Source organism: Sinocyclocheilus grahami, unplaced genomic scaffold (assembly GCF_001515645.1).
Source record: "Sinocyclocheilus grahami isolate Dianchi unplaced genomic scaffold, SAMN03320097.WGS_v1.1 scaffold749.1, whole genome shotgun sequence".
NCBI classification, from domain to species: Eukaryota; Metazoa; Chordata; class Actinopteri; order Cypriniformes; family Cyprinidae; genus Sinocyclocheilus; species Sinocyclocheilus grahami.
In genome coordinates, this window is record NW_015505928.1 from 365332 (window position 1) to 389834 (window position 24503).

At 35.5% G+C, this 24503-nt stretch overlaps 1 protein-coding gene across 2 annotated transcripts in view; it reads right to left on the reverse strand.

The window, feature by feature from the left end:
• Positions 1-1043: 1043 nt before the first annotated feature.
• LOC107560970 (zinc transporter ZIP14-like) overlaps positions 1044-24503 on the reverse strand; it is a 28483-nt gene continuing 5023 nt past the window's right edge. Inside the window, exons 2-9 of one of the 2 annotated variants that reach the window (XM_016245281.1) lie at positions 21468-21762; positions 19783-19954; positions 14129-14298; positions 11978-12100; positions 8317-8508; positions 6881-7085; positions 5594-5778; positions 1044-3471 (exon numbers count right to left, since the gene is read on the reverse strand). In XM_016245281.1, coding sequence (XP_016100767.1) covers positions 3319-3471; positions 5594-5778; positions 6881-7085; positions 8317-8508; positions 11978-12100; positions 14129-14298; positions 19783-19954; positions 21468-21737 — 1470 coding nt within the window. In that variant the 5' untranslated portion in view covers positions 21738-21762 and the 3' untranslated portion in view covers positions 1044-3318. Of the gene's footprint in view, positions 3472-5593; positions 5779-6880; positions 7086-8316; positions 8509-11977; positions 12101-14128; positions 14299-17054; positions 17225-19782; positions 19955-21467; positions 21763-24503 lie in introns of both variants that reach the window. The other variant, XM_016245282.1, reaches the window with a different exon arrangement.

The window sequence follows — 24503 nt, forward strand, 5'->3', positions numbered from 1 at the left end:
ATACACACACACACACACACACACACACACACTCATACACACACTCATACACATACACACACACACACACAGTTGGGTGTGCGCGATGTGAAGATTACGGGAATGCCCCAGAAATAAAGCTTCAAAATGAAAGTCCTTTAAAATAAACAAACAATAATAAATAAATAAATAAACAAACGTTTAAAGATTGGTGTATTATATATTGCTATACTTTTGAAGCATCTTTAAAGATGTATTTTACTTAATATACATAAAAGCATGTTATATAAATATATAAATAGTATGCATTTATGTATTTTAAGTAAATAAATGGGTGCGTTCGATCTTTAGATTAGTGTATATACTGTTACAAAGCTATTTTTTTCAATATTAAAACAATATATTAAATATGACAAATAAATAAGTGCCTTTATGCTTTTGAAGATTCAACTTTTTTAAAAGAATAGTGTTATACATTGTTATATAAAGAATAAATTGTTAAACGAAGAAATTGTTACCAAGATTGCAGCGCACTTTTGTATACAATGAATTAAATATTGGTATATAGCATCTCTATATTTATTTAAAATACGTTATACAGAAAACGTGGATATAAACTAATGTCGCTGTACCTTTAAAATGACAAAGAGCTTTACTCAGGAAATGTGATTCGATTGAGTCGACTCCTGAAATGATTCACAGCGCCAGTGACACCTTTATTGATTCACACCATTAGTAGAAATCAGGGGATATTGCCATCATTCTGTAGTTGATGGACTGTTGGAGTTGTCTTCAAATAGTTAAGTTGTAATATTGTAAACGACACATAAGAGCTCGATGGTTTGTGAATCTATTGTGAGCATAAACAAACACGTCTCTACATATGAACAGAGCTGGTGTGAGATTAAAGGGGTCATATGATGCGATTTCAATTGTTCCTTTCTCTTTGGAGTGTTTCAAGCTCTTGGTGCATAAAGAAGATCTGTAAAGTTGCAAAGACTAAAGTCTCAAATCCAAAGAGATATTCTTTATAAAAGTTCAGAGTCAGCCACTGTTTACAGTAATTAAAATAATGCCTTCATCATAACAGGTACACTAGCTTCACCTTCCACACAAAAAAAAAAAACACTGAGATGTTGATTTGCTCAAACGCTCTCACGACAACAAAAACAAAACAGCTCCCCTCTTATCATTTAAATACATGAATTTCTGATGACAAAATACAGAAATCAATAACTTCAAAATCAGACATTCACACACATTCTGCACTACAAAATAGTTTTTAAATATGACTAAAATTTTAAATGAGGTACAAAACTTTTCACCACTTTAAGGCATAAACTCACTTCAGAGGACGTGTCGATGCATAGCAATAAGACGCCAGCTGAAACAATGGCTGCACACAAAGCTGCATGCAACTACATACACTTAAACAAAGGGGCATTATATATATATATTAAAAAATAACGCTGATAGTCTAAATGAACAAAAAATGCAAATACGGCCCTGAAATAAAGTTACAATCAGATCTGTTGACCATACGCACAAGAACGCATCACGTTCATACAGAGCTAAAATGAGCTTTCATGTGATGAACAGAATGATCTTGTAATTATTTGCTCTACAGCATACCGTGGTGTCAGGTTCAACTGATGTTGTGCAATAGCTGATACGAATATATTACTAGCATGAATGTTAAGCAATGGAAGCATAATGGAAAGTTGATTTTATGTGGAAGACAAAATTGACACCCAGGGATCTACAGTGAGCAAAGGCTGATCAATAACTGAATAATCTCATAGCACGTTCTATCCACCAACATTATATGCTGCTGCATAGAAATGTAACATCTGTATCATAGATCATATAATAATATTCCTGACTTTAGAATTAGGAATCGACTTCTAAAATTCAAGCCATGTTTAAAAAGCTGAAGTGTCAAAAAAATTATATCCCATCTTAATATGCAGATATGATGTTATAAGCAAGTCATCTGTAGGTTGATGTTTTTTCCTAAACGTTTAAACACTGAATTTGAAAGCCATATTTAATACTGAAATACAATTTTGAAACGATGGTAGTGATTAGGAAATCTAATCTACTAAACAGTTACAATTACACAGTTCAGCTTCAAATCCACCAATATTCAAAATGATTTCTGTCCATCTAAGATGCTTAATTAGCAACGAGCTCTAAGAATTGTGCTGTAGTGCAATATGTAAAGGAAAGGTTATAAGGAATGATCATATTATTGTAGAATCACTGCAACACAACATTTAGCCTGCGTTTCCTAATTATTTCTTTAATTATGAAGAGTGCTGCATTCAGATCAAACGAAAGGATGTGGAAAATAGGTGTTTTATAAGAGCAATCATCACAATTAAAGGCAATGATAACTGGGTGATCATTTTTCTCTGTCAATTAATACGCAAGATTATACGAAGTACAAAAAAAACATAGGAGGGTATTTTTAAAAGCATGCGCCACTTATTCTGGTCACATTAACGGAAAGGTAAAAGTTAAAGGAACAATTTCTGGAAGAAACTTGGTCTCTGCTTTTTTGTTAAAGACATCAAATAAAAACCATCAGTAACAAAAGAATGAGTGGCTTAAAGTTTCAAGCATCTACTGTTTTCGCTTGCTATTATGGAATGGCATCGAGGGGGAAAATCAAGCAGGGATATATTAGTGAACAGACACTGCTTTGTATCCAAACTAAAATCTACTTACCTTTGATTAAAGTGACCTACATAATGTTCAGTTTACTAGAATTATGAGGGCTAACTAACTAGTCTATATCTTGTCTCTAGGCAAGGTATTATTTTGTTTTACAATTTTTCTTTTGAATAAACAAACATTAGGTATGAAGCATAGGGAAAACCTACATTTAAAAATGTAAATGTCAGTCGAGTTTCATCCCATCCAGTCTAAAGCTCATGGTCAGGCCCGTCTCTGAGTGAAAGAGTCATTTTGTTGAAAATTAAATAATGAGAACATTAAAAATCAATGCAAAAATGCCCTGATGTATATGTATATAGGGACACCACTGTGTCCTAAAGCTTTTGAGGCAAAAGAACATGAGAAGGCCTAAACTAGACGAATGGCAGCACATCCATCAATAGGTCCTAGGTTTTGGACGAATCTAAAGCAAAGTTCACAGGTCAGTCAATTCTAGCCTCATTTTAACAGTCCAGGGTTTACTTGGAGCCCAAACATTTCAATGTATGTCATGACCTAGTCCAGCTGGGCACAAGTTTTAAAACAAGCACAGCTGGCTCATATTGAAGTCCAGGTGCTGAGATAGTCCTTTAGTGTCTGAGTTTGTATTTATGTCCTCTGCTATCCAAGCTGTATCTGTCCAGAGTAGATGGTCAGGACAAGCATGATGGCAAACCCTGTGAGCAGCCCTGCGTTCTGGATGGCAAAAGTTAACAGAGAGCCACTTCCTCCGGCCTCCTCTTCCTCACGACTCGCCTCATTCATCGCCGGAAACTGCAGACAAAGGAATATGGAGGAATATGGATTGTAAGAAAAATTATCAACTCAACAGCATCAGTTTTGGGATAATGCCACTGTCTGTTTTCATGTCGCCAATTTTCTTATCCTCCTGCATTCATTTGATCAAAAATACAGCTAAAAACGATATTGCTAAAAACTTAAAATAAATGTTTTCTATGTGAACATATTTTAAAACGTAATTTATTTCTGTGATGGCACATGATCCTTCAGAAAATATTACAATATACTAAAAACGTGCTGCTCAAGAAACTTATCAATGCCGAAATAATATTTTTGTGAAAACCATGATACACTTTTTCAAGGTTGGTTAATAGACAGTTTAAAAGAACAGCAATTATTTGAAATATAACATTATTTACGAAAGTCACTTTTGATCAATTTAATTCATCCTGCTGAATAAAATTATTTTCAAATGTGTTTATATGTGCATTTTTTATTTTAAGCTAGTACTAGTTAGTTTGTATTTAACAATTCTATTAAATATGTATGTATTGATCAACTCAACAGCATCAGTTTTGGGATAATGCCATTGTCTGTTTTCATGTCGCCAAGTTTCTTATCCTCCTGCATTCATTTGATCAAAAATACAGCTAAAAACGATATTGCTAAAAACTTAAAATAAATGTTTTCTATGTGAACATATTTTAAAACGTAATTTATTTCTGTGATGGCACATGATCCTTCAGAAAATATTACAATATACTAAAAACGTGCTGCTCAAGAAACTTATCAATGCCGAAATAATATTTTTGTGAAAACCATGATACACTTTTTCAAGGTTGGTTAATAGACAGTTTAAAAGAACAGCAATTATTTGAAATATAACATTATTTACGAAAGTATTATTAGTTTTTAAGTTTAGGTTTACATGTACATTAAATGATTTTACTTCCCAAAAATGTGTTTAATCAAATTATTTTCTTAATTTTAGTAAACAATACAGGGTTTACGCAGGTTTTATGAAGGTGAAAGAACACACATCTGCCAACGGGCTTGGAAAAGTCAACTTAATTCACACAAAAAAAGCTATTTTCATACCGCACTGTCAGACATTTGTTTGTTTTCTAAGAATAAACTCATTTCATTTATCACTTTCTCAGAAAACAAGACTTAATTTCTTAATTTTATGTCTTAAGTAAATGTATCTTGACTTAAGAATGTTTAGATATTTGATATTCTGGAAATCAAAAATACTGAGGAAGATATTCTCCTTTTTTTTTTTTGCAGTGCATGCAACATTTAATGCCATGACTTTGAATTTAAGACTTTCCGCTCTGATTTAAGACCTTTTTAAGGCCTTCAATTGCAGAAGGGCAAATTAAGACTTTTTAAGATCTGCAGGATCCCTAAAAAAAGCACAAGTAATAACCTCTTTCACATTTCACTCACCTTTAGGAATCAATAAAAACAAACGCAATCCAAAGCCTTTCAAAAATCAAAACTGAGCAAATTAACATTATTATATTACTATAGTTTTTAAGTTTAGGTTTACATGTACATTAAATGATTTTACTTCCCAAAAATGTGTTTAATCAAATTATTTTCTTAATTTTAGTAAACAATACAGGGTTTACGCAGGTTTTATGAAGGTGAAAGAACACACATCTGCCAAAGGGCTTGGAAAAGTCAACTTAATTCACACAAAAAAAGCTATTTTCATACCGCACTGTCAGACATTTGTTTGTTTTCTAAGAATAAACTCATTTAATTGATCAATTTCTCAGAAAACAAGACTTAATTTCTTCATTTTATGTCTTAAGTAAATGTATCTTGACTTAAGAATGTTTAGATATTTGATATTCTGGAAATCAAAAATACTGAGGAAGATATTCTCCTTTTTTTTTTTTGCAGTGCATGCAACATTTAATGCCATGACTTTGAATTTAAGACTTTCCGCTCTGATTTAAGACCTTTTTAAGGCCTTCAATTGCAGAAGGGCAAATTAAGACTTTTTAAGACCTGCAGGATCCCTAAAAAAAGCACAAGTAATAACCTCTTTCACATTTCACCCACCTTTAGGAATCAATAAAAACAAACGCAATCCAAAGCCTTTCAAAAATCAAAACTGAGCAAATTAACAGCATCCCATTCTTACCATATCAGCCAGCGCAATGTAGAGGAACATGCCTCCGGCCAGAGCAAAGATCCAGTTAGGAGAGAAGTTGTTCCCAGCCAGGATGCCGAAGCCCATGCCCAGATAACAGCAGCACGCTGACAGGAAGTTAAAGAAGAGCGCCTGCTGGATGCTCATGCCAGCGTTTAGCAGGATTACAAAATCACCTGGACACACAGATGCAGCAGAGCATTTACACAACCCTCTACGGACACCTTAGCAATTGAATCGCCATTGGCTAGTACATTTTTTTTGTTTACTCGCCAGACTGAAATACTATACTAATATATATATATAAATAAAATGTTTGTAAAATGGCACAGCTTTTTAAATATCTGAAAGTACACTCTTAACATCAGTCAGTCAAGCATTATAATATGACAATCAAGTATTATTTAATAATAGAAGTTTAGTAATTAGAACTAAAACCCTGTATGAATGCAAATTAGTCATTTTAACTGAACTTAGGACTGGTGGTGGTGCTTTTTTTGGTCATTCGGTGTTCCTGTAAAAGCTAACAATAATACTGATAAGATAATAATAATATTATTATTATTATACGAATTCTACTAATAAGAACAATATAAAATGCACCAAGGATTAACGAGCTGCTGGTTTCATGAATATTAACCAGGTTGTGTGCGTTCGCTCGAACTGATTCGCTGAAATCAAAACAGGGATGATAATAGGTGAGCGTCAGCCAATGAGATTGTTGTTTGCGCATTAGTTCCGCCCGGAAGTTCTTAAAAGCTGAAGAATTCCAAAAGGAACTCCGTTATTTTGACAGGAAAATACAACAAAGAATATCGTTCACATGTAGCGCATCAATTCTATCAAGTCATGTTATGTAAGACTCTCTCTCTCTCTCACCCTTTGCGCGTGTGAGAGAAAGCGACGGCGAGTCGTGCGCCTTCAATTAGAGATTACGGTACGCCAAATACACAAACACAGGTGCGCTGCGCATCCATTGAGATGAACTGAAAAATATCACAGATCGCTTGACGGAGAGTGAAACTCTGAAGCGCTCAGTCAGAGAGTGTTTGGTGAATTAAAATATATCTGTGCTAAACTTATACTTAGCCTCCAACTCACACACTGGCAAGTAAAATCTAAGAATTTATTAGCCATTGGCTAATATTAGACATCATTTAGAAAAAGAGTGAAGATTTAGTCGCATATGCGAATGATTTACTCGCAATGTAGAGGGGGAGACTTAGCATGATCAGGGCCATCTTGGATCAGTCACATTACAGAGACATTAACACCCACCCAACTCGTGTGGAAACTCCTCACACAGAATTGCCACCGACGTACTGATGCCCTGAAACACAGAAGCAGTGAAGGAGGCGCCGATAGCCAAACCATCGATGAAATTATGCAGACCGTCGCTCAGAGTGATCATCCACGCCAGAGTGCCGATGTCAGAGTACGCCCTGCCCTTCAGCCAATAACATCCACCCGAACTCTGAGAGTCCTGCGGCAGGGACACAAATACAGACCAAATAAAGACATGCACAGAAATACACACTTCCTTTCAAACATTTGGACTAAGACTTTTTCAAGTTTTTAAAGGAAATCTCTTATGCTCACCTATGCTGCATTCATTTAATCAAAAACTCAGGAAAAAAACAGTAATACTGCAAAATCTTATTACATTTAAAAAAAGCTGATTTCTATGTGAATATACTGTAACATGTAATTTGTTCAGCATCGTTCCTCCAGTCTTCAGTGTCACACGATCCTTCAGAAATCATTCTAATACACTGATTTATTATGAATGCTGGAAATGGTTGTGCTGCTTAATATGTTTTGGAACCTGTGATAACTTTGCAGGATTCTCTGATGAATAAAAAGCTAAAAAGAAAAGCATTTATTCAAAATAGAAATTTTTCATAGCAGTAGAGGTCGGTATGTTTTTTTGTCCTCCTTTTTTTGAATTGATAAAAAGTGACAGTAAAGACTTTTGTTATTTGCTACAAAAGATTTTTATTTTCTCGATTTGGATCCCCTTTCAAAAGAAATAGCACCCAAAGTCTGGTACTTCATTTTATCCATTAGAATTTGATCGAATCATGAAAGATTCTTTTAGCTTCTGCAGGGCTCTAGTAGCTCAGATATGAAAAAGCTGTTTTAGATGGAGATGATGTTGCATTTTAATCAAAGTTACAAAAACAATAATTTTGTCCTAGCACGCACTGATGAATCACGTCGCGCTGAAATTATGGCGATTACAAAAAGACAACCCTGAGATGCTATTCACGTCCTCAGACTCAGAAAATTATGTTTCTATGGCAACTCTCACAACATGACTGGCTCTGTTTTTATTGATGACAGCAAAATGACTATGATATTATTCACATCTATATGCTCTTGAAACACATTTATTATATTTTGGTTTGGTTTACATGACGTCATTATTAACAGATGAACGAAAAAAAGTCAGAGCATTCATTAAATTGAGAGTTTCCAAGCTGTAATTATACAAACTTTCCATGTCTTTGTTGAATGTATAAGCTGGAAACTCACAATTGACAAAAATAAATGAGAAAACATAATAGGGTCAATTTTGATTTCAAGTAGGTTTTTAGGGATATAATTGTGAGTGAGGCTTATAGTCACTTAAACCCAATTAACTGAAACACATTTGTTCTAAAAACATGAAATAATTTTGTGAACTGAAATTTGTAGTTTGGTTTATTCCAGACCTGTACTGTCTGGCCAGTGCTGAGCATTTTGTCGTCTTCTCCGAGTCCTCTGACATCTCCTTCGGCTCTGGGTAAAGATGCTCCTCCAGCCTCTCCATTCTGCAGTTTCTCCATCACACCATCCTCCAAATCTCCATTAGAGCTGGCATAGCACTCCGCAGGAAAGTGACTGTGGCCGTGGCCATGCCCTCCCTAACAAAAGAGACGATTAGATGAGAAGAAATGCGAGCAGCAAACAGACAACAAAAAGAGAGCGTGAGTGAATAAGCTTGCAAAGACAATCCTCCACTAGAGTGCGCTGCATTACAACACGTCAACAGCAACAAGTTCAATTATAAACCTTCTGAGTCATGTAAAAGGATTTGGCTCTGGCCAAACAATTACAGACTACAACAAAACGGATAATATATTCTTATGACTATTAAGATTTTGGCTCCCTGTCTTTTTTCACATCATCTTTCAAAGCATACTAACCACTTTGTTGCAACCACAACTGTTTCTGAGGAACTACATTATTTGGTGGGAGAATACTGTTTTTATTCATATCATTACACTTTATTTGCTCGGTTTTATTTTGTGAAACCGTACTACCAGGGTTTGAAATTAACACCCGCTAACCAGCTGAGGCGGGTAACGCCGTCAAATCACTAGCCAATTTGGTGAGTTACTTTTCGTAAGTTATGTTCACTCATTAATTTCTTGGGGAAGTTCATGCAAGCCAAATCTGCGCAGGTTTAGCGCAACTCGTGAGACATCATGACATTATCGAGTTTATTGCAAAAATCAAACAAAACGCACCTAAGTTACAAAGTGCACGCATACGCGACGTGATGAAGTCCGGTTAGACCAACACTGGCTTTAGTGCGCGTGCGCATTTAGAGTGCGTTCTTTCACTGCATGAATCAGTCTATTAATATGCATTAAGAATGATCACATAATTCAAGATAAGGGGGCAGAAAATTTATATATTTATATCAATTCATATAGTTAATCAATATCACACGAAGAGTGCCGTTTTTTTTCCTTAAAAAAAATCTGCATGGTTACAAATGTGATATTGATTTTATACAACAGTTCAATAAACAACAAGTTAATATCAAGAGACTTACGTTTTAGACAGCATATTGGCTGTTTTTGCCCTATTTCTGTGCTATTTCTCCAACAAAAAACATTCCAAACACAGCCACAGCACAGTTTTGCGTCTCTGAGCAACATGACGGTGTTTCGTTCCTGAATGAATCAACCGTTTAAATGATTCGGTTCAATCGCAATGACTCGCTTAACAGTGACTTGCTGCCACCTACTGGCGCTTTTAATTTCACATTTAAAGCATCTTTTCATTTTTAAAATGATTTCAAATATCAGTATTCAACATTTCATGTTTAAAATATCAAAACATTATTTATGCATTTGTAACTGCAGGTTAAAGCATTCCATGTCCCTCTAAGCTAACATGCGTAAACGCATCTAAATGCCACTTCATACGCAACTTCTGCAAAGATGAATTTTATTGATACTGATTTCATTTGTTTAGTAACAGCCTAAATGTATTATTATTATTATAATTGACTGATTAAATGTAAGAATTTGACTCAAAAGATGATGGAGCAACATGACGGTGTTTCGTTCCTGAATGAATCAACCGTTTAAATGATTAGGTTCAATCGCAATGACTCGCTTAACAGTGACTTGCTGCCACCTACTGGCGCTTTTAATTTCACATTTAAAGCATCTTTTCATTTTTAAAATGATTTCAAATATCAGTATTCAACATTTCATGTTTAAAATATCAAAACATTATTTATGCATTTGTAACTGCAGGTTAAAGCATTCCATGTCCCTCTAAGCTAACATGCGTAAACGCATCTAAATGCCACTTCATACGCAACTTCTGCAAAGATGAATTTTATTGATACTGATTTCATTTGTTTAGTAACAGCCTAAATGTATTATTATTATTATAATTGACTGATTAAATGTAAGAATTTGACTCAAAAGATGATGTACACTTTTAGAAAAAGGTAAAAAAGCCCATAAAAGGTAAAAATTTGGAAAAGATTAATTAATAAACTTATTGGAAAAGATTAATTCCTATCACTGCTGTGAACTGGCCAGCACACTGAATATGAAGAATATCAAAAACTTAAGCAAAAACCAGCACAATAACATGCTCAGCAAAATATCGCCTAATTATCTTTATCGATAAAATCACAGAAATTGGTTTATTTCTGTCTTTTTTATTTTTGTGGCTAGTAGAAGTTATGAATGGCCGGTAACTTAAAAATGTAGTAGCCAAATTGGCTGGTGAGTGAAAAAGTTGATTTCAATCCCTGCGTACTACGTATATAAAAGCAGTAAGCCCCATGAAGCTGTGGTTTACAGTGAATTTATAACAGCTAAGGGGGTGTTATAAACTCCACTTTATAACTCCGCTTCGCGTCGTACCTAACAACGCCCCTTAGCTGTTATAAAGGGGCTCATTGCTTTAGTTTGAACTATAAAAAGTTCTAAAAATAACAGTCATTGTGATAACAAAAGGATATGTCAGATAAAGCTGTTTGCTAAAGCAACGGCTTCATGGTTTACTCTAACAGAGCATTAGTCCAAGCTCACCCTGTCCTTTGGCTTTAAGATCATCTTCAGGATTTTCTCTGTAAAGAAGAACAGGTAGAATCCTCCAAACACGACAGCAGACTTGGGCACATAATAATCCTCCATGGGGTTGAATCCGAAGGCCTATATATACAGAAAAAACAAGCATGTTTTATGATGCCAATACAATTCAAACTAATTTAAAATAACACAGCATTTGTTATTAACCTCGAATCACGAACTGTTGTGTTTTTATTATCATAAAGTTCTACACAGACTGCTGAACAACACTACAATTTAAAAGTTTGGGGTCAGTAAGATAAATAAATTAATACTTTTATTTAGCAAGAATGCATTCGATTGATCAAAAGCAAGTTTTATTTTGACTTTTGTTACAATGCTGTGCATTTGACGTTTCTTTTCATCAAAGAATCCTGGGGGAAAAAAAAAACAGAAAATATTGAGATATTATTTTTTTGTCAATATCGCACACCCCTAGTACTGACACAATATGATTTGCAATGGTCGCTTTGTCAAAATTGGTTTATTTCTGTCTTTTTTATTTTTGTGGCTAGTAGAAGTTATGAATGGCCGGTAACTTAAAAATGTAGTAGCCAAATTGGCTGGGGAGGGAAAAAGTTGATTTCAATCCCTGCGTACTACGTATATAAAAGCAGTAAGCCCCATGAAGCTGTGGTTTACAGTGAATTTATAACAGCTAAGGGGGTGTTATAAACTCCACTTTATAACTCCGCTTCGCGTCGTACCTAAAGTTGATTTCAATCCCTGCGTACTACGTATATAAAAGCAGTAAGCCCCATGAAGCTGTGGTTTACAGTGAATTTATAACAGCTAAGGGGGTGTTATAAACTCCACTTTATAACTCCGCTTCGCGTCGTACCTAACAACGCCCCTTAGCTGTTATAAAGGGGCTCATTGCTTTAGTTTGAACTATAAAAAGTTCTAAAAATAACAGTCATTGTGATAACAAAAGGATATGTCAGATAAAGCTGTTTGCTAAAGCAACGGCTTCATGGTTTACTCTAACAGAGCATTAGTCCAAGCTCACCCTGTCCTTTGGCTTTAAGATCATCTTCAGGATTTTCTCTGTAAAGAAGAACAGGTAGAATCCTCCAAACACGACAGCAGACTTGGGCACATAATAATCCTCCATGGGGTTGAATCCGAAGGCCTATATATACAGAAAAAACAAGCATGTTTTATGATGCCAATACAATTCAAACTAATTTAAAATAACACAGCATTTGTTATTAACCTCGAATCACGAACTGTTGTGTTTTTATTATCATAAAGTTCTACACAGACTGCTGAACAACACTACAATTTAAAAGTTTGGGGTCAGTAAGATAAATAAATTAATACTTTTATTTAGCAAGAATGCATTCGATTGATCAAAAGCAAGTTTTATTTTGACTTTTGTTACAATGCTGTGCATTTGACGTTTCTTTTCATCAAAGAATCCTGGGGGAAAAAAAAAAACGCAGTTTCCACAAGAAAATAAAGCAGTTTTCAGTCATCAGTATATTGTAATATTTTCTGAAGGATCGTGTGACACGGAATACTGGAGAAATGGCTGCTGAATATTCAGCTTTGGCATCACAGGAATAAATTACATTTTAAATTACAAAAAATAAAGACCCCAAACCTTTGAACAGTAGAGAAAGCTGCATATGTGTTAAACTGAATGTGTGCATTACATAATATATACTAGTATGGATCCAATCTAAATACAAACCCATAATCACTCTCCTAGACAGCAGGAACAATCAAGAGTAACAGCATTCTTCAGTTATTTCACAAGCCGTCATGAAGAGTGAGAATGGGATTTATTTTAGATTGGGTCTTGGTGTAATTCACTAACGCCTCAGGGCTTCTCCCCATTTTGCTTGGCTTTTCACCTCCGATTTATGATTTTTCACAAATTGGGCCTTTCACTTAAAGGTTTTAAATTAAGGTATTTGAATAGTTCACAGTCAGATAAAAAAAAAAATCAGCATTAAATGGTCATTACTATGATTTTAAAATACATCCTGTGAGAACTCCAACAAAAACATCAATAGAGGTTCTATGGATCAATAGAGTTTATTAATTGTTTTATATTCCATTTTCTAGCTGGGGAGAACTACTGAGGCCGGGAAGAGTTATATTTGTGCTTAAAGGGAATGTTCACATAAAATGAAAATTCTTTCTGCAGTTCTCACCCTCACGTTGTTCCAAAACATGCTATTTTATTATTTAGATATATATATATATATATTTTTTTTTTTTTGCAGAATGTGCAATCTGCTATTTTGCATACAATAAGAATGCATGATGATTCAAAGTCACACCGACCAACGTCTATCTGCTTCAGGAAACGCTAAAGATCATGTACTGTAAGCAGAGTATTGTGAGGTTAAACTACTCTATTTTAATATATATATATATAATTTTTATTTTTTACCTTTTTGGAGCTTGGTGGTGTGAATCAAAATCCAATTTGTTGTATAGAAAACAGCAGTTTGGGCATTGCACAATTTTATTTTTAATAAATAAAAGTTAATATAAAAACAAACATACTTAAAGCTTTTAAAATAATATATATGACCCTGGACCACAAAACCAGTCATAAGTGTCAATTTTTCGAAATTGAGATTTATACATCATCTGAAAGATGAATAAATAAGCTTTCCATTGATGTATGGTTTGTTAGGATAGGACAATATTTGGCTGAGATACAACTATTTGAAAATCTGGAATCTGAGGGTGCAAAAAAATCTAAATATTGAGAAAATCAGCTTTAAAGTTGTCCAAATGAAGTTCTTAGCAATGCATATTACTAATCAAAAAAGTTTTGATATATTTACGGTAGGTAATTTACAAAATATCTTCATGGAACATGATCTTTACTTAATATCCTAATGATTTTTGGCATAAAAGAAAAATCTATAATTTTGACCCATACAATGTATTGTTGGCTATTGCTACAAATATACCCCAGCGACTTAACACTGCTTTTGTGCTCCGGGGTCACATATGGGATAGACAAATAGAATAAATATTTTGCATACAGAAAGATAAAACCTAAAAATGTGTAGAGCTGTACAAAGTCTGGAACGACATGAGGGCAAGTAATTTAAAAGGCAGACTCCACATATATAAACTCTAGAAATCTGGAACTGTCTTCAGTCTGGCTGTGTGGCACACGTGTCTGCTCTACCTCTGGGATTAGCTGAAAGAGTGCGTTGGAGTACAGAGTACCAATGGCCAGGGCTATGAAGTACAGCAGCAACCGCTTGTAAAAGGTTTTCCTCATGAAGGGAACCACACTCGCCCCGACCAGTGAACACAGAGATATCACTGTCACACACAGGAACCCATACCCCCACACTGGCCAAACAACCAGAGGACAGAGAGAGAGAACACAGGAAGTGGAAAAGAAAGGGAAAAAGAAGAAATAATATTTGAATTAATCAGCAGAATAATTAATACTAGGCGAAAGGTTGACATTCATAATCTCAAATGTGAGATTTACTCCCTGATGGGAAAAATTATGTTCTGTGGGCCACTGAATGATCAAATTAATTCATGCAACCACATTTGAAGAAAATACACAATATTAAATCTTATTCATGAATTGCATTTACAGATTTGATGTCAATTTATATAATAAATTAACAGCAATAAATCAGACATTTCAGAGTCATGCTATTACACTACCATTCAAAAATTTAGGGTCAATACATATTTTTTTCAAGTTTTCAACGCTCAACAACGCAGCATTTATTTGATCAAAAATATAGTAAAAACCGTAATATTGTAAAATGTTATAATAAATTAAAAATAACTTTTCTGTTTTTTTCCTCAATCAATTCCTATGATGGCAAAGCTGAATTAGAATTTTTCTGGATTCTTTGATGAATAGCAAGTTCAAACGAACAGCTGAAACTAATCATAAATGTTTTAGATGTCACTTTTGATCAATTTAATGCATCCTTGCTGAATCCTTGCTATTAACTCCAAACTTTTGAATGGTAGTGTATGTTGTTCACATTTTAACATCCATTGCATTTCATTCACAGAGGAAGTAGGGGGAGGCGGCTTCCCGTTGACCATCATAGAACAAATTAGAGCCCGACCGATATATCGTTTTGCCGATATTAGCCTGTTGCCGGTATATCGGTATCGGCGAATATGCCACCGATATGAAGTTTTTTTTACAGAACATATAACGCAAATAAAATGCTTGAAATGGTGTAATTACTTAGTTTGTTCAGCAGAGCGCGCTTCATTGTTTGCTACTGGCGACCTGATGAAACGATTTAAAGCTTAAGTCTATAGAAAACCATTAAAACTTTGAACGGCCATATCTCCATAACGGCGCGGCGAATCCGCACCAAATTTGGGGGATCCCTTCAGCTCGAGGAATCCTCTTGAACGTGAATCGTGTGTACGTCTAGAGGCCCGCTTTCGAATGAGACCACCCCCGCGTCGATAGCCCCCAGGGTTCGGGAGTTACGGGTGCCGGCCGATCAAGCGATCCCGGGGGGCTACTGACACGCGGAGGGTGGCGTTCGAGAGGGCTCCTCGAGCTGAAGGGATCCCCCGAATTTGGTGGCGATCCGCCGGTGCGTTCGCAGAGATAGTGACACCAGCCAACACTTTCACATTACATTGTACATTCACGTTACATTCAAAGGGCATTAAAGTGCGCGAGACGTGAATTTATATTGTATTTATTTACAGAGGTATATTATGTCACACTTCTCTAGTAAGTTTCGTCTGTGTGTGAAGACAGTAGCGCAAATCCGTGAATGAATGTTCTGAAGTGAAATAAACTTCAAAGGAATAAAGTTGAATAATGATGCCTTGAGACATGAGGTCACTGAAGGTCATTCAAAGCTGATGGGACAGCTCAACATAGCTCTACTCCTGAGGCAACAGAGGAACTGAAAACACCCGTATTCATGTTGACCAGCCAGTGAACCATCAACACCCAGCACACACCTGTACCAACAACCCAACAGAGAGCATCCTGGGATACGCTCTTTTAATGAAGATGTGATTTCCATAACCAATGAGCCAGTGAAAAAATGTAGTGTTAGTGGTCTACTTTAAAGGCAGTATTCAGGGATAGAGGAACAATTTGAGGTATGGGATACTGATCATCTCCAAAAAAGTGTGGGAACAAACATCGAACGTTATGGCGGCTTGACAACCCAAACACAAAAAGCCAAACTTTTACAGCTCTCAAACTACATCCAAGCTTTCTATGCGTCTAGTAATTTTAATAATATCTGTACTTTAATTGGTCATTGTTATTAATTGACAGGAACACAGCAAATTAGCCCCTGCAGAAATCTATAGAAAGTTCTATTTTAAAAATGAATTTATACAAGAGAAACAACAACAGAAATTTCTATGGAAAACAAAGTGAAAAATAAAAAATAAAATTAATGTTAAAAAAAAAAATCTGTAAAAATGTCTAATTCCATTTGGGCCCATTCAAGGGTTTTAAGGGTCTGCAGACAGCTTAAGATTTATAAAAGTAAAGTAAAATAAAAACTAAATTAAAATTATGAAATAAAATGAAAACTAAATTTAAAAATACAATAAAATATTTCATTCATGGCTCTTTTTAAGGCTCTTTTCAATAAATCTAGCAAAAGGCTAAAGATTCAGTAAGCATTTACAAAATGATTAGCGCAATTTTTTTTTAATTAAATAAAAAAGTAATTAAATTAAAAACAAATAAATTACATAAATAAAATATTAATTAAAAACATAAATAAATATAATAAATCTAAAATAAATTAATATAATGGATCTATTAATGAGTCTTCTTTAGCAACTGCAAATTGCAAATGACTTTTAGTCAACATTTAAAAAAATGGTCTGCAATACAAAATCACCAGCTATAGTGAAACCTACGGCCTTAAAATGCACCAAAAGAAAGATCATGGGAGAAATTAAATTTCAAAGAGAGGAAGAGCTTCAGAAAGAGGAAATCTTTCCTGTGGTTAGGGATGTTTTGTTGCGTTAAAAGGGAGAAAACATTGTGTGAAGGAAGAAAGATGGAAAAAGCCCTTTGAGATTAATCTTGATCCGCGGTTGATTGGGTGGAAACGGGTGGATGGATACTGAACCTCAGGCAGGAGCTGCAGGATGGCGGTGGAGAACAGCGTTCCGATGGACAGAGCGATGAAATAGATGAGTGTCCTGTGCATGAACCGCGTCCTCATCAGGGGCACCACAAAAACAGCAGTCAAAGCGAACGCACTAATCAGAGTCACACTCAAAACTGAGTAACCCCACACTGCAGGACACACACACACACATGACATTACACCCCAGCAGACACATCCCACAGCTTTTGTGTGCTTGGATTATAATGTACACTTCAGTCCGGCAACACTGCTCTGCTACAATTGAACCCAACCAGACTGGAATCAACATTGAATGATTGGGCTCTTCTAAGGAACAAAATACATTTCAACTTATGCTATAATGTAATTTTTCATGCATTTGTCCCTTTTATTTTATTTTTAAGTACTGTATTGAAAGTACAATACAACAAAGACTCCAAATTAACACCTGAACGGTTCCCACAGTTTCCACTGCAGAGGAAAATTTGGGACAGAACCTAAAAGAAAAAGGGGAAAAAAAAAAGAATTGCAATCTTGTTGAAGTTGTGAGATATGCTATAGAGACAATGAGCTGTGGTGCTTATCCAAATGATGCTGGTTTGGGTCTAGCCTGCAGCCTGTCCTAAATCCTATTCCCTCCTCTTTTGTGATTATTTCACGTTCACATAACCATCACTGTACAATTTGTTAAGACTGAATGGGATAGACTGCACTGAGAACAGGATGCTGTAAGACTCCATCTCTAAATGCACACATTCCCCTTTCCTCTCTCCTTATCTGTTGAATTGCAGTGGGAAGCGTCACTGCGACATTCTCCTTTCATTTCCTCTCCCGCTGCCAGGATGCGCAAGAAATGCCAAAACCCAGAAGTGGCTTGTTCAGCAGATAAAGCACAGCATGATGCAAAGCGACAGGAAAAATCCCTGTGCCAGAAAACATGGTGAGCAACAAAGAGTCGCAAGCCGATTCAAAACAAGAATTTCAATTAATAAAATAAAATCTAAAATAATCTGTTATAGACAGGGTTTGTTTTTAGGTTATAGTGAATACAAAAAAAACTGCACAGATTTGAAACGTTCGTAAAAATAACAAATCACAGATTACAGAGCGCATGTGAAATTGTTTCCGGTTCTCCGAATCCATGACTTTCTCTCCTTCACACACACCCATGAAGTTGTCTGAACTCTCCCCGTCTTGCCTTTTTATGTCTGTGGCCTACACAAGGGTTAGTTGTTAGTTTCAGTTCAGCTTCTGAAAGCACACAGCCTCCCTTCAAATCTCCTGTCTGACCAGAGTACAGTGATTGAATCCAGATGTTGCCGGGATCTGATATATATACAAGCTTAGGCATTTTAAAAGTCAAGATGTCTTATTCTGATATGAAAGATTCTTTCAAGCGTTTGCCCGAGTTCTATCTATGCCTATATACACGGCACTAGATGTGCATTAAAGTATCATACCTAGGCAACAGGCATATCTTCAAACATGACTCTCTAGAGCTCTTCTCAGTCTAACGTCACGATTTGGAGGCATTTTTGCTAGACAATCAACTGGTGATTTTTAAGGATGTATAGTCCTAGAAGAGTAACTACAACAGTATTTCATGACATTAACTATGAACATGATCCAATAACGTTTAACTATCTAAAGGGGTTCAATAATTTTTCAAGTGCACCATTGTTCAAAAGTTTGGGGTTAGTAAGAAATACAGAATAAAATGCATCATGGTTTCCACACAAATATTAAGCAGCACAATTATTTTCAACATTGATAATAATACAAAATGTTTCTTGAGCAGCAGATCAGCATATTAGAATGATTTCTGAAGGATCGTGTGACACTGAAGACTGGAGTATATAGTGCATTTGTACATTGTAAATTAGAAATTTGCACATTTGTAAACTGCACATACCTGTACAATTATTTAAACAATTACATTTTCTATTAATTTAATTCTGTATATAGTGCATTATTTAATTTTCTGTTTTCTTATTTTATTGTTATATTTCATCTCTACTGTGTTATTCCCATGCATGTTTGCACTATGTCCGTACTTTCTTCAGCACTGGAAGCTCCTGTCGTCAAGTCAAATTCCTTGTGTGTGTAAACATACTTGGTAATAAAGCCCTTTCTGGCTTCTGATATGGCTATTATTTTATGTGCTTGTGCCCTCTTTCAAAATAAACGAATACATAAATGAATGCCACTTGCTTCAATAATGTGTTTTCCATTCAAAGTACAAGATGTTGTACTTTATCCACATTGATAAAGTTTAACGGATGGCATTACCTGTGGACGTGCAACACATGCCAGTTTGAATATAACAAGAACTGTTAACTGTGTCATTGCATTCACAGTGTAAGCACATCTCAGCAGAAACCGTGCTAAGCAATTGGAAGCAAACAAATTAACCTTGACACAAGGCCAAAATACGTCACACCCATATTTGATTGTTGAACAATTAATTTTAAAACCATGGCTTGATTGTTCAACAAGGTTCGGGTTTGGAGAACCAAGTCTTTATGGCCCTTTTGCTTTTTGCATGTGGGAATTGTGCATAAACGTACATAAATCTTGCTTAAAAAATGTTTGTTTAAGGTTTGCACACCTATAGGATTGATTTGAAGTATAGCTGAAATAGTCAAATAGGGGTGTACATATACTTTTGGCCATGCAGTGTATAATGACTAATATTATGCATTGACTATCAATGGATAGTCGATCTTACCCTCAGCGTCAGTGGGTCTGGGGCTGGTCTCTGACTCTTGCTCCTGTTGGGTCTTGCACGCTTGTGAGTCCAGCTGCTGTATCATGGTAGGGCAGATTTCCTGCAGGCCTCGTTCATCTATACGGGACTGCTCGCTCATCCCATATGCTGCCAGAGTGTCTGCAGCCAAGCACTAAGAACAGAGGACAGGACAGAGGTTTCATTTACTGATCACAGACGAGATGCTTGAATTACAGCATTGAGAGTGCAGAGTTTGTGCTGGAGCTGTCACAGCACAGGATAGGAACCACATATCTGACTTTAAGGTCTAACAATGTCATATCTCACGGTCATACTGAGGATTAGGAATCAAAATGTTGAAAACATATCCTATAATAACTCTCTGAAGAAAGAGGGGGGAGGAAATCATACTTTTCTTAAAAAATCGTGTTTACAAAAACCTACATCTGATGAGGAAATTAATGCATTTAAAATTTTTAATTAAGAACCATGATATCAAAATACAAATTGAGAACAATTTAATATACTCTTATGGCATTCCATTTTTTAAAAACAAAAAATTTACAAAAAGCAATCATGCATTAAATGAAATTTAATGAAAAAGTAATTTTAGGTCAATTTAGGACAGCTATTCAGCTGCCAAAAATAAGCTAATAATGAAGCCAGAAAGCATGCTGTTATTAAGTATTGAATAAACTCAAACAATCTTCAAGGAACAAAAAGACATGCAGATACTCCACTTGCAGTCCTTGTAAATGTTACACAGTCTTTTAGTCTTTTAGCATAATAAATGCTCTCTGTGGAGGAGGAAAAATAATGACAGCTCAATATGGCCTTTTATCGTTGTGGACAAACTGATAAAGTACAACGTGTTACTCTTTTTCTAACTTACACCTTGAGAGGTGGCACAAGAGATAATGCCTATGATAAAACACTTAATGACGTGAACACACAAATGCTAAACCAAAGACAAATATTCCTGGCTTTGCACTTACTCAACGCTCAGGCAGTGAATATTGTAATGCCAAGGATTTATACACTACATGGCCACACACATATACTCTACTTTTTTAACAAAAGTATTTTTTGTAATTATTTACAATTACAATTTACGTCTTCAGCTGGCTGAACGTACTGTATCAGTGCACTGGATCAGTGCATTCTCTTAAAGTGACAGCACTTTCTTAATATTAATCAAACAGCAACAACAAAGAAATCACTCACTGCTCTTTATTGAATAGCTTTAGTAACTTTAATAAAGATTCATCTTTAATTTATACAATCAAATATGCAATGCTGTTTTACATTTCATTACTTTATTCAATTTCTGTACCATAAAACTAATGTTAGACCTACCTAAAAAAACCTGAAAATCACTGTTTATTTTATTTGTATCTTTACTCTATTGTATTTATTTGTGTTGTTGCTTGTAGTTAGAGTATTCTTATTTTCTTTATTTTTATTTGACAGTATAGTGTTTGCCTAAACATTGCACTTACCGAACCGAAACCGTGACTCTAAAACCGTGATACAAACCGAACCGTGAGTAAGTCGAACCGTTTTGTGAGCAATATGCAGCCAGTCAGAGTTCAAAAGCCAGTTAGACATGAGAAAATACACCCTGGGCAACAAATGCATATCAAATCCAACATGCTGTCAAATCTTCTGTCACTTTCTGGACTCACCTGAGATGCATTGGTTTTGGCGGGCTGTGTTTGTGCATCGTGGTCTCCACTCTGACCTCCGTTTAAGCGCACGAGGAGCGCTCGGAGCTGAGGGACGGAGATGCTGGTGTTGTCGCCATAGCGTGTCAGCAGCTCCTGAAGGACCTGCGCAGGAGACGGTCCATCCTGACCACTGACATCTCCTATTGGCCACTGCAGCAGGCCTAGAGTCAGGGTCAGGCCAATGGTCAAGGTCAGCTGTCTGCAGCCATTGGCTGGTCTCAGGGTCATGACTCGACCAGCAACACGTCGAGCTCTACATAGAAATACAGTATAGAGGGAGATGAGAAAATTAGGCAAACGAATGAGAATTATATGTCTAAATGGCCATCAAGTAGTGAAAACTGAAATAATAATAATAAAAAAAGGTTAAAAAAAATGGCTATAGAAATAAAATGGAAATATTAATTTCTGTAAGTGCTATGAACTACCCACTGGACAGAATATGAAAATATTAGTGCTACCAAATGATTAATTGTGATTAATCGCATCCAAAATAAAAGTTGTTTACATAATATATGTGTGTGTGTATTGTGTATATTTATTATGTATACATAAATACACACACATACAGCATATATTTTGAAAATATTTACCTGTATTTACATACAATTTATATCATATATAAATATATTTGACATTTTTCTTTACTATATACATGCATGTGTGTGTATTTATATACATAATAAATTGGCTATACACAGTACACACATATTATGTAAACAAAAACTTTTATTTTGGATAGCAGCACTAGAAAATATGAGTCTACTGTGTACCGTTTAAGATAGGCCTTAACCTGTGTTATTGTTAACTAAAACAAATGTTAAAACAATTAAAAATTTAAGTTTTCATTAATTGAAATAAAGCAGAAATTGGTTTCATTTAATATGTTTATCAAGTATATAAATAGTTACTATAATAGTATGTAATATGAAAATAACATTGACCTTAACCACCCTTAATTCCAGCAAAATATTTCCACAATATCTCAATGTGGGTGTTGCATTTTTGATGCAGCAAAATCAGAAAGCATAACAAGAAATTAAATTTATACTTGAGTACATGGGCAACAATTTATGAAATGTAAGCTGCTACTAGTTTAACCAACCTTGGATAGCAACACCAAGGTCGTGGGTTTGATTGCCAGGGAGAGCAAGAACTGATCAAATGTGTAGTTTGAATGCAATTTAACTCGCTTTGGACCATTGCAGAAGGTCTCCATCAATACGCTTGTTAAGTCTCACGTGTCACTGTTTCTGGATCCGAGCGCTCTATCAGATGCAAAAAGCCAACAGCACCCGGTGCTAATATACACTCACGGTGTGCTGGAATACCAATAAAATTTAATTAATGACACTAACCTCTCCATACCGAAATCTCAGATGGCCAGACGATGATTTATCATTTATTAATCATTACAACTGGTGTCTGAGAAGCCCTGAGACTGTAATGCGAGCTTTTAAAAGCTTAACTTAAATCTGTGATATTAATAGATGCTTCTCATAAACAGCTACTGATATATAGTCTTCTCAATGGAACTGGGTACCGGAAACAGTTTTTCTTGCGTCAAGACTTAACGAACGGTTAAGGAGCTGATGCAAGGCAAACAGAACACAGGTTTCCTTCAACAGAGACACATTATTCAAGTGCTTTTTGAAAGACACTGCGAATCAATGTCTGCAAAGGTCCTGATGCATGAAAGGCTGGATGTTTTATTTAACCACAAGAAGCAAAATCCGATTGTAAATGAATGAATGAACTAACATTTGAGTCACAAACACTGGATAATTGGCCCCAGAGGGGGCCCTTCTGAAAAGGTCTCAAAGGCCACTGGTGCAGAGGGGAAGAGAGCAAACCCAAACCAGTCATTACCAAGAACAATATGGAAACTCACCATCGCTGCTAATGACCATCTTCGAGATTTACACAACAGCAGGTTTCCAGCAAGGTTTCCACAAATGCAATTTTGAATTGGGATGCCTCTTAACTTTCAGCCATGTTTCAACCAAAATGTTTTTAAAAAGAAAATGTTACTTCCAACAGTAAATCCAACAGAATCTTTGATTATGTACCATATATCAAGTGTTCCGCATCCACCCTCTCGGTACTGAATACTGAGTTCTCATGGAGAAATGCAAAAGGGCACGAACAACAGCACAACAATCATGCAGAAGTCTGGAAGCATACAGCCGTCAAAATGTATCAATATCCCTGGATGCGATGGGGATGCTCTAAACAAAATCTACAATAAATCTAAATTAATACAAGCATTTATCATTTTTAGCCCTATGTATTCAATATGTTTGGCCACGCCCAATGAATATTCATTGTGATGCATCATGAAAACATTTAGCATATTTCTGTCCACATAATTTAAATATTCTCACCTGCTTAAATTAATAATTACAAGTTTTGTGAAAATAACAGAACATCTGACAGAAAAGCAGGTTTCACCAGATGCCACTTCTTATTTTGAAAGTATTTTCAGTATTTTGAAAGGATTTTGTCTAATATATCGTAAATATTTTTCATGATGTTAGCGATTAGGGACGTAACCATTAACCGCGAGCCGGTTGAAAATCGATTCAAATATGTGACGATTCAAATCGGTTGAGATGCTAAACAAATCACGATTCATTTAGGGGTAAGAGTTTATATGAATGCATGTCTGACGGGAACTTACTGTCTTTAGAAAAGTTTAGATGGTATTATTTTCTTTTCCTCTTGCCTCTGTATAATGCATATTAAAGTTCATAAGTGCAGCGCTGCTTTGTTTACAGCGGAAACCAAGAAAATGCTTTAAGCGCCACCTGCTGGCAGAGAGTGCATCTGCATCTCATTCAGCTCGTCTGCTGTTTCGGTTTCATGCAGATGTTTTTTTATGCATAATTTCACAAAACTGAAGTCAAACCATTCTGTTTTTGCTTCAAATTTCGAAATTATACAATCTAATTTAGATTAAAAACTGCTCGTGTTGCATGTGTGCAGCATCTTTGT